We start from the raw sequence: 14729 nt of genomic DNA on the forward strand, positions 1-14729 counted from the left end.
TATGGTGGGGGGAAGGGGATGCTTAGGGTCTTCCTGCTCTGGAATTTTGACAGCATTTTCCCAGCACTGGTGCATTTGTGACTCTAGATGATCAGCCGCTTTCTGTTCCTATTTTAAGACTTTGAACATGACACCATGAAATTTTAAAACCTTGATATTCAAAGCTGCAAAAGTCCCTTCAAGGAACACCGTCCTGTGAAAGTCCTGATCCTATAGATCATATGTATTGTCTTACCTAGGAATGGGCAGCAGTGATGAGTGGTCTGATGTTCAGGACATCATAGACTCTACTCCAGAGCTGGATATGTGTCAAGACCCCCGCCTGGAACGGACTGGTAACAGGTATTGATCGTGACTTTTCACTGTGTGCTCTTTTGCTTGGTTTTAGGAGGAGTGAGAAATGGATGCTGTGGCTCACACTGAGTTCAAGGTGCAGCTGTTTGAGAAAGTCTATGTATTCTGCCTAGTGTGAATATGAGGGGTCCTGACCTTCTTTGAGTTCTCCAGAGAAGTCAAATGTCTGCTGGTAGTCTGCAGAAGGATCTGTCCAGCTGACCAACAACTGGGCTTGTTTGCCTTGCTGGTTCAGGGAGGACGGAGAGATGGAGCAACAGAAGGTTTAAGACAGGCAAAGAGGACGTGGGCTTAAGCTATCAGGAGGAGGGAGAAGATGCATTTGTCTAACAAGAGATCAGTTCTGAATTCAGTTTGTTAAAACCCAAGCTTTTTTCAGTGTTAATTTTTGAAGTGTTTGAAGGGCTCTTCCTAGGTGAGGCTGGTCAAAGCAGTTTTGACCCATCAGTGCACTCGGGACCTCGACAAGAGTTCTCTGAACTAGCAGACTTTACTGAACTACTCTGCTGCTCTGGTTCCTATCCATCACCCGTTTTGTGCTAAATAGGAGGCTCCCTAAAGGCTATTAATTTTGGCACTGTATTTCTGTGAGGCATGTATTAGTCTAGAATTATTAGTCTAGGTACCTTGATTCATTTTTACTAAGGTCAGGTGGTTAATTTTACAGGATTCATTAATTTTTACCCTCATCCAGTGGGTAATTTGGCACTACACCAGCAAAAATAACCCCCTAGCTCTTACAGGTATGCAGAAGATAGTACCCTGACAAAGTGAAGGCAAGATTTTCTCACAGTCCAAATCCGGACTGGATTTGCCCTGTTAAGCACTCTCATTGAGAAGGGTATGAGCAGCAATAACAGATGCATTTCTCAACTGTGAAACCACATACAGTTAGAGCTTCCCTCAGAATATGTAGGATGCATGGACAATTTTTAGGGTCAGATGCAGGAGGAATCTAGGTAGCTGAAACAGCTCTGTGTGGGGAAGGCAAAAGTGACGATGAGATCAGATCGAAAATTGGTCAAACCCAAGGAAAAGAAGGGAATGGAGAGGATTGCTGCACTGGGAGCTCTTCAGGCAGTGGTCTCTGATCCAGGTAGCGAGACTGAAAGCTACAGGAGACACAAGCTAACTCGAGCTGCTGAACAGTGTGCTTGCTGCTTTAAAAGCAGAATGCTTTTGAAATATATACAGCTTCTGAAAGTTGAGTGCTGAAGAGGTAGGTTCAAGCTGAATTAGGTCTTCAGGTCAGACACTGAGTGCTGGTTGCTTCTTGTCACTTGTGCTGCCCATTAGACTGCATGAACTGATTAATTCTGGTGCAGTCAGGGCACCCATTTGTAACTCCTCAGTGCTCTCAGATATCTGGGTACCTGTAATTTTTCTGTAATTGAAAAAACCACTATCTTTTTTTTTTTCTCTGCAATGTGCTGTAACTCTGCAATATCAGAGGCAGCTACCGCACCCCATTTGTAACCTCCTGGCTTTATCACTAAGACTTGATCTATCTAAGTATGAAGCCACGCAGCTTGAGATAATCTCCAGTGGTACTGACCTTTCTGGTAGACTGCTGGAAAAATTGCACAGCCTCTCTTCATGCTGGCTGATTCCCTTCATACAAGGCAGGGCACTTAAAAGTTTTTATACCCACATTAAGACCATTTTTTAGAGTAGGCAATGGCAATCCGAGAGGTTGCCTCACCCTCACCTCCTCTAACAGCTGTTTTCTGTTTGAGCCATGAGACTGTCAAGAAATGCAAGAAGATTCTTGGTGGTAGCAAAGTCACTAAGAGGCAGAAATGTGCTCCTGTGTGATATGATTAGAAAACATTAACTTTGATTTACCTTTAATGAAATACATTTTGCTGACATGTGAAGAAGCGTTTTGGTGCATAGACTCACCCAAAGAAGAAACTAACCCTTCAGGCTGATTTCACTTACTCATTGGCGAAGAAAAAAAGACCATTGCTGTTTTCAACATTTGAGTCCTTATCTGATCTTACTGCTATCTAAGGTTGCTATCTAAATTGATAGGAGTGTGGGAATCCTTGCAGTCTGAAAAGTCAGAGGTGAGAGCTTCTGTGAGTTGAAATTTTTCTATCAAATATTGAATAGTCATTAACTATTATGATTTAAAAGGAAGTCACCTGGGGTCGAGCTTTGAGGTTGTGCATGATGGGTACTTGGCCTTGATATGGGGAATAAAACGTGCTTTTTTCTTTACTCAATACGTTCCCTGAAACAGCCCATGGTGAACAGGTGGAATGTGCTCTCAGGGTTTTGATTGCTGGGACGCTCAGTATTTCAGAGAGAAATGTTCTAGCTTAAGTGTTGCCAAGTAACAAAAGTCCTTGGTTTTTTTTCTTCCAACAACAGCCCAACACAGGGGATTGTGAACAAAGCATTTGGCATCAACACAGACTCTCTGTATCATGAACTTTCCACAGCAGGGTCCGAGGTTATCGGAGATGTTGATGAAGGAGCAGATCTGCTAGGTAAAAACTTGTTTAGAACCATTCTGTTTTTTCTGGTACAATGACAACTATATCAAGCTTGTAGAAGAACTTAAATTCTCTTTGTATTTCAGAACTTGGATGTTTAGCTTTTAAAAAAATGGCATGGAAATTGAGACATTATGTGACTGAAATATGTACCTGCAGTACAGTAATGCTTACTTAGAAAATAACTTAAACTGTTGCGTAACTTTTATTTGGATTGTCTTTATGTGCATAAGTTATTTTTCTAGAGGATTCTCCCACACAAACAGTTTGAAGACAAAGTTTGCTCCTTCTGCTTCCTCCCCCAAATACCCCTTCCACCCACCCCCGTAATTTTACACACTAGCAATTTCACTTGGAATAAAGAGTTTGTTTGAAATTTGCAAGAAAGTAACTCCTTTAGTTAAGTTTTTGAAGTTTTAATTATATGGAAATATTATGGTCTGTATTGCAGTTTTTACCCTTTTATAGTCAGTCTGAGAGATGTAGCAATGTACTTTTTAGGCTGATTTTGAAGGAGCTTGTAGTACCTGAAGTCTGGTTGTATTCCATATTCCTGATTAGGACTTTGAAGCAGTCAGAGGAGCAGCTTTGCCTCAGGTAGCAGTCTGAGCCCCTGCCATAGTTTTTGGTGTTGGACTCTTGAGTATCTAGACCTAATTCATGACGGAATTTAAGTGTGTTCTTAAGTCCTGCTGACTGTTTTCCTGAATCAGGACAATATGAGAGGTCTTTGAATACTCAGACAACACAGGCAGCTGACAAAATTTATAACTGTGTAGCTCAGTTTCCATTTTACTGCTTGATATAAGGAGCCTTAGGAGACATGAGAACTCCAACAATATGCCTTTTATGCGTTTAGTAGCAAGAGATCTGATCTGAAAGTGTACATTTCCTTTCTGGTGATTACTGATGTAAGAGCTGCTCAAGGATAATCTTCTAAGTTTGGTTACATATATATGTCCAGAACAGGATGAGCTGAATGATGTCACAGATTTGCAGCAGTTTACCTTTCCAGAAACTAAATTAGGAAGGTACTTGCATCAACTTTGAATATGAGTCTTGTATCGGGACCCTCTAAAAGGGTATGTTTCTGCAGAGAGGATAGATTTTGCCCTATTCACCAAAGACTTAACCATGGAGATACGGACTGAAGACTAGAAAGAGGTTAATACAATGCTTCTTGCTTTATCCAAGACAAAATTATCTGTGAAGTTGTTACTATTATAGGCAATAGTGTGACTGGAATGTAAGAACAAGATCTAGACTATCATCAGAATGCTTGCAATACCTTTTTGATATGGATAGATTTGGGGTTTTTTTAGAAGCATGATGCTAGCCCTGCAACATGCAAAAGAGCTCTCGTGCGTGGATTGATGACCATTGCCTGAAGTGTTAAAACATTCATTGTTTCACCTCCAACTCAAGACTGCTGGAAGAAAAAAAATCTACAGAAGATTCAGGATGAATGCACAGGCTTTCTCTATCTGCAGTTGCAGCCAACGTGTGCAGATACTTAAAAAATTAAGAATTCAGAAGGAAAAGCAAGATTCCCAGGTTTGAGAATCAGCTGGATGTTAGCAGTCATTGCAGAAGGGCTGGGACTCCTGCTTAAAGTGAAGATGACAGTAGGAACTACTTGTGATGCTTAAAGCTTCATCTACCTGCTGTGGAATGAATTTTGGTTAGCCAGCCCCCATACGTTATTGGGAACTCTCTTACTAGCAGAATCAAAGCATTAAAAACACTGACAATCTTGCCATTGCCCATGTACTTTATCTTGGTCCTCAGGTGCTTCCTTATCTGGGAGAGCATGTGGTTGATTATATGGCTGTCTTTCACTAATCACTGTGCCAACTGCTGCTTTCCTTCTCTCCCCAAAATGGCTGGGGCATCAGGGATTGTCAGCTTCCGAGAGTTACTATTCAAGAAGATGATTTGCTTGGTGTATGAACTGCTTTGGACAACCTGTTTCCCACTGCTGGAAGCCTGCCTTCCAGGAATCCACTTCGCCTTTGGATTACCCTGTAGTCTGACCCAGTGATTAGTGAGAAATTCAGACTGTTGTTTTCAAAGGGCCAAAGATTTTAGTTGCCCAAACCTTGCAAGGTTGATCACCACAGTTTCAGTTAAAGTCAAAGGTGCTTCACCTCTTCCAGTAATAAGGCTGCGCAAAGACCAGTGATTGATTTTGGGTTGCAAGACTTCTGTTGTTTGGCAGTTACCACTTGTAATAAAAAAGTACAGAGACTTTGTTGAACAGTGCCCATGTAAGTGTGGCTTATGAAGACCACATAGTGTGGCTTATGAAGAGTACATTTCTGTGCTGGGACAATTTTCTTGTTTGAGCAGAGCAGCAAAACTCTTGCAGGTGATTGCACAACAGGCTAGCAGAATAGGAAGGCTTCTCCTGGTTCTTTTCAAACCTGGGAGTTAGGCTGTGATGAAATCAGGTAGTCCTGTGAGAAATGTTAATCTAATTAATCCTTTTCTTGAGTTCTGGCTACTGACTCTGTCAACATAAAAGTGTTCTTTTAAATGAACACGCATGTTGCCAGGATTGTACAAAGGGAGGAAGGCAGAGAGAGATGTTGGAGGTCATGTTTCTGACCAAGAAATGAGATTTGTACTTTTTTTTTTTTTTTTTTGGCTTTGTGCAATAGAAGGCACTAAGAAAGTCTGGTAAAGGTGGAAGCAAAAGGCTAGATCTTAGTACTGACAAATCTGTCAACATTATTCAAAATTTTGCCATTTTTGTGAGGTAAATTGTTCTCTCTTCCTGCTGTACCTTTGAGTCTGAAGAGCCACAGAGGAAATTGTGCTTTATGGACGTGATGTAAGAAATAAGATCCACAAGCCAAAAGAGCTCTTTCTCTTTCTGGGTCATATTTGGAGCTCACTTCTCTCTGTAAATCAAAAGAATTAATGAAGTTTACCCCACCTAAGTGAAATTTGAATACTTCCTCAAGTCTCTCTCAAAACTTGGCAATCAGTCTTCAAAGAATATTCTCTCGTTTTGGACTCAGTTTCTTAAAGAAAGAGAAATCTCATTAAAGAGGACTTTAAAATAGAAGGATCTTACAGAAATTACCCTTGAGCAGTAGCTGGCAGGCAAGTCTCTTTCTTGAACGGAAAAATCTCTCTCATTCCTTCTGGATATCTGCAAAGCGGACAACATCTCTTGGTACAAAATTGGCACTCTTCATTGCAATTTTTGAATATAAAATAGTAAATAAAATATGTGGGTCTCCCCCCCGCCTCTAATACTGCTTTACATACATGAGTTTGTATAGGAAGTATTCTGGAAACAAGTGTGGAGTGAGAACAATTATTTACTAGTGGTAATTGTAGACCAAATTCCCTTCTTTCTCACTACAGCCTTAGGAACACTAGTTGGCTGTTTTCCTGCATATTCACTTGTTAATCGCAGGTTCTTACCTCCCGACCCTGGGTAGGCTCCCCCTTCTCCCATTTCCCCCTTCCTGCTTTTCCCTATCCCAAGAGTTTCTGAACGTGAAGGAGCGCTAGCAGTTTGGTTGTGCGCCATGGCAGGTCCTTCCTTTCAGTTTTAGGATGCCCAACTGTGTTTGCTTTGGAGATTAAAACTTCCCTTCAAATAACAGGGGTTTTGTGGTGAAGACAGAAATTCAGCCATATTAGTGGTAAGTTTATGTATAGTTTTTTTGTACAGAAGTTGAAATGAGATTAGAAAAAAAAAGTTTTTAAATGCAACTAATTGTCTTTTGCAAGCTGAAGTATCACTGAAGAGCACGTTTATTATCAGACTATCTACTTGCTAAAATCACAAGGGGAGGGGAAATGAGAACATAGTGGGAGCTAGCTGTTCTCCATTTAGCAATACATGACTAAATAAAGAGAAGATAAACAGAAAACAAAGGTTTATCCAGTCCAGGAAGATGTGATTGCCTGAGATTCATGTCTGGAAATCTGGGGGTAGCTGAGGCATGTGGTTGCAGTTGTACCACAGGTTACCTTCCCTTAATTTTTTTTATGTCCTGTATGTAGAGTCATGCCATCTACAGTCATGGCAGGTCCTGTCCTTACTATTTCATGCCTTTTGACATTGAAATGGCTGAATCATTGTTAATTTTTTTTGAACAAAATTTTTATTTTGTTGGTTTCAGTCACTGATTGATCCTTTTTTCACTTCCTTTTTTCCCTTGTCTCTCTGTGCTTCGCTGGACATGGCCCATAGGGGAGTTCTCAGGTGTGTATCTCCTCTGCTCAGTTTCCTTTCTTGTTTCTTTTTTCCTTGTTGAGGTCGAACGACGTGGTATACACGTGTGATACTCCCCTGCTCTTGTCCAAACACGGTTGGCTTTGCAGACTTCTCCCACCTTCGCCTCGCTTGGTTGCCTTGCACCGGTGGGTCCCTGGGCAGCAGAACGTCCCCGCTCTGTGCTCACACACCTGCTGCATTTCAATAAGCTTTCTTGTGTGGCTTTCTGCAGGTTTGCTCCACTGTGTTACACTGGCCTGTCACTTAAGCTCTTGGGGCTCAAAGTGGTTTTTTTTCTGTCAGGACAGGTGCTGTGCTTGGAGCAGAGCTCGGGTGGGCACAGGACTGAGTTAGTGTCCCACCGTCCTCTCAGTGAACCGCGCTGTGAGGAATCCCTCCATGTGCATGATGGCTGCTGTGGGTTAGTTGATGCATACTGGCCCTCTTCTGGCATAGCTATAGTGACATTAAAGACACTTTCTCAATCGATTAGAGTGGCAAAGCCTCTCATTCGTGGAAGCTTTGCCTTTCTGGCAGGAGTTCAAGTGATAGGTCTCTCTTTTGTTTTGGTGAAGGAGACTCACTGCCTTAGGGCCATGCTCTGTCATCAGAAGGTTTGCACCTTTCTATAAAATGCACTTGGGCCCTGATGCAATTTCAGATGAAGTCAAGGGGATCTCTCTTGATTTCAGTGCAAATTGGATGAAGTTTTCCCTGTAGTAAAGGCAGGTGACTTAGGCAGACCTGATAGCGTAATGCTGTGTGGCGATGAGCTCTTTCACATTCCTTTGCTCAGCCACTCTTGGTGTTGGCTCTGTGAGGTTACAAAAGAAAGGGATGGCATCATCCTTTCCTTTGGTTCAAACTGTTTTTACTGTAAGCCACTTTTTCATGGTCCTTTGTCAGAAAACCTCCTGCTGAAGTTGAGTTGGAGTTCGTCACAGTGTGGAGGTGAATTTGGGCCTGTGCAAGAAGGCCATATGGGAGCTTTGATATCCACCCCCATACCCTTTTGTTTTTCCTCCTGCCCCTGTCCTTCCCTCACTCTGTTCATAATGTCTGTTGAACTACCTCTGTTGTGGGGATGAGAAACCCAAAGACGTGTAGTCCAGGGGAGATGGTGAAGGTGGAAGAAACAGACGAGCTCATCTCAAGCTCGTCCTGACATCTCAGGTGTAAATCCTGTTAGGCCGGGCTGCAGCAGAACAAGGTGTAGATTAGTTACTACTGAGCATCACATATACTGGCACCACACACAGATGTACACATGCTGATGAGCTGCTCTGTTTGCTATTTACAGACTGGTACTTAATGGCTGCTTTTTTTCTCTTCCTTTCTTCCCCTTTGTCCCCATCTCTTTCTGTTCCCTTTCTCGTATGGGATGGCTCTCATAGTACGGGATGATTTCTTTGGTAAGGCGAAGGCCTTTTTTATTTTTTTTTTGCTTTCTTTTTTTTTTTTTTTTAATGTGCATTTTTTTCTAAATTTCTTCCATTCACTCAACATCCCTCCATATGTCTTACATTACCTTGGTTTGGTTTTTTGTGATGGTGGTATCACCTCTCCAAGAAGCAGGACGCAGCTGGTCAGTAGCAGTGGTTTGGAGATTCTCCTCTGTTTCTTGTAGTTGATTATCCACTTTGATGCTTCACACTATTTGCCTGGCTATGGGAGATTGGACAGTGTAGGATGGGCTCTGTTAGACAGGGCTCTTTCCAGACCTCTCTTCCTTTTGCTCCATACTACAAAGGGGTGAAGACATCTCCTTTTAGTAACTCCACAGTGGTTTTTTTTCCTTTGAGCAGGGCTTTCCCATTACAGCCTGCATAAGGTTATCTCATAGTGTCCATTCTATGGCTCTGGGAGGCTTCATCCATTTCTTTATTGCAAGGCTAGCCCTTCAGACCTCTCACTGGCTGAAGCATTGGGCTGTCACTATGTCACACACAAATAAGGTAGAAGCTGTGGTGAGGATACTGATGGTTGGGACACTGCATGGCTTTTAGTTTTGGCATGATAGCTCACCCTCTTTACCAGAGTTCCTTTCTCTCCCCAAAACAGCCACAGAGAGGGATAGATGACTCAAGGATGGGAAAGAAAAGGATTTAGTCCAGAAAAACTGGGGATGAACTCTTTCCATTGATGTCCCTCAGCACCTGTAATGTCCTTGTGACATTTTCATGTCTTATGGGCTAAATATTTATTTGATAATTTGTAGAATCACTAAAAAGGAACAAGAAAATCATTTAATAAACAGGTGACTTCTTGGTCTTCCGATCAACATATGGCATGCCACAGAAGAAAGGGCTATAGGTCATTCACCTTACCACACCAAAAACACACTTCAGTTCACACTGCAGTTAGTGTCTCTCACTTTTTTGCTGTTTGCAATATTCTTTGACACAGGATCCAAAGAACACATTGCCTGAAACATCAAAGTGATTAATTATCTGTCTACTAATGTTTCAAAAGTTATTTGAAAATGCTGCTTCTTACTCATTCTTGCTGGGAATTTGCTTTTGCCATCATAAATTCATCCCATTTAACTGTGGGAAGAGGATCTGTATGTTGGAGTGTTGTGATGTGTTCTCACTTCTTGTACGCTACCATGTTTCTCTAACTTCCATTTACTTAAGTTTGTGTTGTTTTATTTTATCGCAAATATTAATTAATCAGCAAATAATGGATCATGAAAACTGTTGATGTCTTTGCTGCAAAGGAAGAGGTAGTTCAGAGGGCAGGACAAGGAGCACTTCAGCACAAACACTGATGGTTGTGAGACTTCTTCATGCTCTGGGACCTGTGGTGAGAAATGAGCTGCAACCCTCAGCACTGTCCCCCGACAGGGAGAGGCCTCTTTGCCTTTAGTTCTCAGGTGGCCTCTATTCCCACCTGTAAGACAGAAGCTCACCGTGGAAGCAAGCAAGTCCCTGGCAGCAGGAAACAATCCAGATGTGCTTTTGGTCCCTAAATTCCTTTCCGTTTGGTTTTATGAAATACTGAATTCGACCTTGACTCTTAGCCCCAGTTTTCAAAGTGCTTGCAACCCAGTCTGCATATTGCAGTCGTACGTTGATGCCCAAGTGCAAGTGCAGTGTGTCTGATGTAGATGTTTTCTTGACTATGGGTCTTAAGTGATGGGACTGAGGCTTCAGATTGTAAACATCTATGAGAAAACTGTTAAAGGCAGATAGCGCAATGGACAATCTAAAGTCCTATTAAAATTGCTCTAGTGGAAGGCTGATAATGGGAAGCCTTTCATGTGCATGAAACTGGTCGCAACCATTATCCCAAATCTGTACTGAGAAACAGAAAATTTGGCTTATACTAAGAAAGAAAGAAAATCACTGATGTGCAGATCTGGCTAGCAATTTGGACAGTGTTCTGCTGTCCTCTGTGGAAACCCCATGAACTTCCACCTTTTTTCTGTATGTGTGATGATAAAAAATGGTTGCAATAGCTCACGGCTGAACTGGGAGTTACTGACTTGACTTCCCCTAATTGGCATTAGTGAAGCTCTCCTTTCTGTCCCTCTCAAGGGAGTCTGTGAAAGTTGGGGTAAAAAGCTAGGTCTGCATTTGGGCTCTTTACAAAAGGACACATGGGTGTCTTTGCTTGTGCTGCATGATCTTTCAGCAAGAGGCACTCTACTCTCCACAGCAGGCACAGAAGCCTAGGGAAGCCTAACAAAAGTGATTTCTCTTCCTCAAGCATGAGTCAGGCAGTGCCACACAAGCTTCATATTTCTAGGAGAGCAGGTGAAAACTGCGTGGCCTTTCTTTTCAGGAATGGGCAAAGAAGTGGGGAATCTGCTGTTGGAGAACTCGCAGCTACTGGAGACCAAGTAAGGAACTGTTGTGTGCTCTGAACTGCCTGCCTAGTTATAAATGAGATGTCATCTTGAAAGTAGGTCTTGGCCAGAACTTCTGCCTCACAGGGGCTTGCTCGTTCATCTAACAGGTTCTCTTGAATACTTGTTGTTCCTTCAGTTGTAGAAGAGGAATTGCTTTTCTAAGCAACTTCCCTAACTGTTTTTCTGCAGGCACTTGGGTGAGGTCTCTGGGCACGTGCTTGTAGGGTCTGATCCCAACTGAAATCAATGGCAAGCTTTTCATTAACTTCAGTGGGAATCTAGATGTGGGTCTGAACCTCTGTGAGGATATTGCTGTTTATAAGTTTTTATTTGCAAGGTTTGCTATTTGAAAAGAAAATTTTCTTACTATTGAGAAGTTTTCAACAATTTAATAGTTGATAAAGGAGAAGCAGACAGTGTAATGGACTTACTTTTTGAGAAAGGCTGGCAAACCGGATACTAAAGCTAAGCAGCTAGGAAGAGGAAGGCAAAGTACTCCCAGGGGAGAGTTGGACAACTTACTGTGATAGGAAGCTGCTGATTTGAAAGATTTTAAGATATTTCAGAGCTGATTGGAAGCGCTTATTTATGTCACCATCATCCACAATTACCCACATCTGCAGATAACAGCAGTTCTGAAAGGTGTATTTCAGATCTTCATTCTGTTAAAAATAGATTTGAACCTTATGCGGGTGATAAGTTACCCTACACCTGCTTTCTGCAGTATTCTGCCATCTTCTTAAGGAGGTGTTGGTCTGTCAGTCAGGATACAGGACTGGACAAACTTCATCCTGACCAATTATGGTGATTTCTGTGTTTTTCTGCAGCTCCTTCTTGCCAAAACCTACTTTTCCATGAGTTAGAGCTGGACTGAATTGTTTTAAGTACACTCATTTCAGCTCTCCTTGTAGTGCCTGTGACTTTAGTTTCAGGTCTGTCTTACGGACAGCTGCTTGGTTTGGGCATTTTTGCTTATTGTCCCTTTCACACCTTTAAGAAATGCTTTGAACGTTGTGAAGAATGATTTGATTGCCAAGGTGGACCAGCTGTCTGGAGAGCAAGAAGTGCTGAAGGGAGAGCTTGAAGCAACAAAGCAGGCCAAAGCCAAAATGGAAACCAGAGTCAAGGAGCTGGAGGAGGAGCTGAAAAGGTGAGTGATTCACACCCTGCCCCAGGGAGCTGGGAGGACATGAGTGATAAACCCACCTCCTCTGTAGTTTTACTGTTTCCCTTATGGAGGTTAGCACTGGAATTCAAAGGTACCTTACAGAGCACTTCAAGGCTGATTGTAGGTGGCTGAGATACTGTTAGTGTTGTGTTATTTTTATTGGATTGAAATGGATTATTGAACCTTAGAAAACCCACAGAATTTTACTCCCCAGGCCTAGGGTTCTGCAGAAGCAACTGCAAATCCAGGCTCCCTGGAGTGAAGCGTTCAGAGTTTCAATTTGAAAAAAAAAAAAAAAAATTAAAAAATTTTAAAAAAGGAATGTTTTGAAGGAAACTGTCAAGAGCTTGATCCTTGCAGCAGCCAAGACAGCTCTGAGAAGAATGAATGCCCATTCACTTAATGAAAGAGCTAATACAGATTCCCAGAAACAATATTTAAATGCCAGTATTGTTAATTGTTTCATTGGTCAAGTTAAGAATGAGAAGAAGAGGCAGAAGAGATTTTAAAGTCTTATGCACAGTTGGAGAGATCCCATTTCTTATTTTTCACTCATACTAGAGAAACCGAAGGCTGAATGCCTAGCAAAGCCTGTGATGATTTCACATCCATAAAACTAAAGATGCCCTATGGGGCTCAAAGCAACATAATTACATTTTTGACTAGCTGTACATTGCACTGTGGTTTCTCAATTCAGACAACAGTGTTTATTTTGCAGCTGGAATCTGGGAGGTTGCCTCTCTAATCTGAGCACAGAATCACCAAGAATAACACAGACTGGTCTCTGTTGTTCAAAATGTCTGAAATGAAAGTAGTCTCACAAGCAGCGGAAATAGGTCTGATTTTTTAAAATGCCTTTTTGAGTCTCTCATGATATACATAATATATATAATACATTATGCAGTAGGGACATGGACTTTTAACTGGCAAGCATGCCTTTCTCGGAGTTGGAGACCATTTTTTTTCCGCAGTGTCTTTGCTGTTAATAAAAGTGCTTGTAATTCAAATGGAACTGCACAACTGCATCTTGGTATGGAGTTTAAAAAAATTAAAAGCACTCAGATAAATACTTTAAGTGTTTTATTAACACGGATTTGGTGTTCTCTTCTTTACCATTATGGCAAACTGTCCTTCATGTTAGAGGTTTTTTTCACTGCATTGAAGACAGAAGCAGCCCAGAAGAAGAACTTAAGCCAACATTTTCACTGCTGATAATGGCTCAGTTTTTCCGTGGTTAAGATCTCATCAAACATTTGAAATAGATCATGGCTGTGAAATAGAAATTGGCTGGTCCATTCCAGTGGTCAGTATTTTGGTGCTCACATAAAATATTCCAAAGAAATGGGGTGATCAGAGTAACATGCTGCAAGAGAGAAGAAAACATATCAGAGAAGCATCTCATAATTTGTACACTTAGCTTGCAGTTTGAAAACATTTCCTTGTGATGCATGCAAACAGACCTTCCCATAGATGGTTCTCTTTCCGAAACACCTCACGGCCAGCCATGGTATCACTTGCTGGTTTGATGCCTTTCTTCCTGTTTCCTAGAGTGAAATCTGAAGCGATTGTTGCCCGACGAGAACCCAAAGAGGAGGTGGAGGATGTAAGCAGCTATCTCTGTACAGAATTGGTATATTACATTACTAAAATGCCTGCGGGGAAAGGGGGTTTATATACTTACTCTATATTACTTCATTTGTATGAGTCCTGAGATGCAGATTGACCTGCCCTCATTAATGATGAGGGCAAAGCTGGTGAACTGCGGGTTGTTGGTGATGAGCATTGCTAATAGACAGGTGTCATGACATTACCTCTTCATATGACTTTCAAACCATAGTTTGACAAAGATGAGCAGCCAACACAGTGGCAATACTGTGTACAATGTGGCTTCTGCAGAGTGGTGCTAGAGCAGTGCCCTGCTCAGCACGTTTGCATTTTATCTGGTTCTCCCTAATTTTGAATTACAGTCTAGTGTACAGTGTGGTTTCTTTTGGGGTCTTGCGATAGTCAGGCTTCTCCAGAAGAGCTTTTCTCCCCATTGACAGTGAAGCTGTAAGCTGTGAGGACATTGTGCAGTGAAATCCAGGTTATGCAGACAGCTTTGCAGCAGTAACTGCCTTCTTTTATTAGTTCTGTAATCTAATCTTGCAGCATTGTTTTCCTCATTATTTCTTTTACATAAGCCAGTACTGCCTGTTACAGGATACAGGCAGAGAAGGCTCATGGACTGTTCTTCTATGACAGCTCTTCAGACTGTTTTGGCTGAGGTAGAGGCTTTTCAACAAAGACCAACTGTAGCCAAAAAAAAAGGCAAACCAAAGTGGTAACAGAGATTTTCCTTGCAAATGTCACTCTGCTAGAACAGGGAATTAGATACACTTCTTTTCAATACTACTGTGTTCTTACTTTGTAAAAGGTATTGGAGCAGGTTCAATTCTAGCTAATTCTCTTGGCTTAACTGAGGTGAACTTGGTCTGTTGAGAATTTAGGTAGTTGGGAACATTTTCAAGTTGTGCTTGTGAGATGCTGAAGAGGACTGGATTTCTTCTAAGCTGAACTGACAGGAGGTGTTTTTTTTAAATTAAAAAAAAAAGTTTGTGAAATTCCTTTTAATTT

The 14729-nt window shown here is 41.7% G+C and overlaps 1 protein-coding gene across 30 annotated transcripts in view; it reads left to right on the plus strand.

Moving 5' to 3' along the window:
- MAPK8IP3 (mitogen-activated protein kinase 8 interacting protein 3) overlaps positions 1 to 14729 on the plus strand; it is a 79068-nt gene that overhangs the window by 42849 nt on the left and 21490 nt on the right. For 14 of the 30 annotated variants that reach the window (XM_030001339.2, XM_030001352.2, XM_030001341.2 and 11 more), the window contains 7 exons: positions 240 to 342; positions 2731 to 2849; positions 7069 to 7080; positions 8487 to 8504; positions 10879 to 10936; positions 11943 to 12095; positions 13662 to 13743. In XM_030001339.2, coding sequence (XP_029857199.1) covers positions 240 to 342; positions 2731 to 2849; positions 7069 to 7080; positions 8487 to 8504; positions 10879 to 10936; positions 11943 to 12095; positions 13662 to 13743 — 545 coding nt within the window. The remainder of the gene's footprint in view (positions 1 to 239; positions 343 to 2730; positions 2850 to 7068; positions 7081 to 8486; positions 8505 to 10878; positions 10937 to 11942; positions 12096 to 13661; positions 13744 to 14729) is intronic. The other 16 variants (XM_030001343.2, XM_030001346.2, XM_030001353.2 and 13 more) reach the window with 6 other exon arrangements.

This window comes from Aquila chrysaetos, chromosome 25, assembly GCF_900496995.4.
Source record: "Aquila chrysaetos chrysaetos chromosome 25, bAquChr1.4, whole genome shotgun sequence".
In the NCBI taxonomy this organism is placed as follows: domain Eukaryota; kingdom Metazoa; phylum Chordata; class Aves; order Accipitriformes; family Accipitridae; genus Aquila; species Aquila chrysaetos.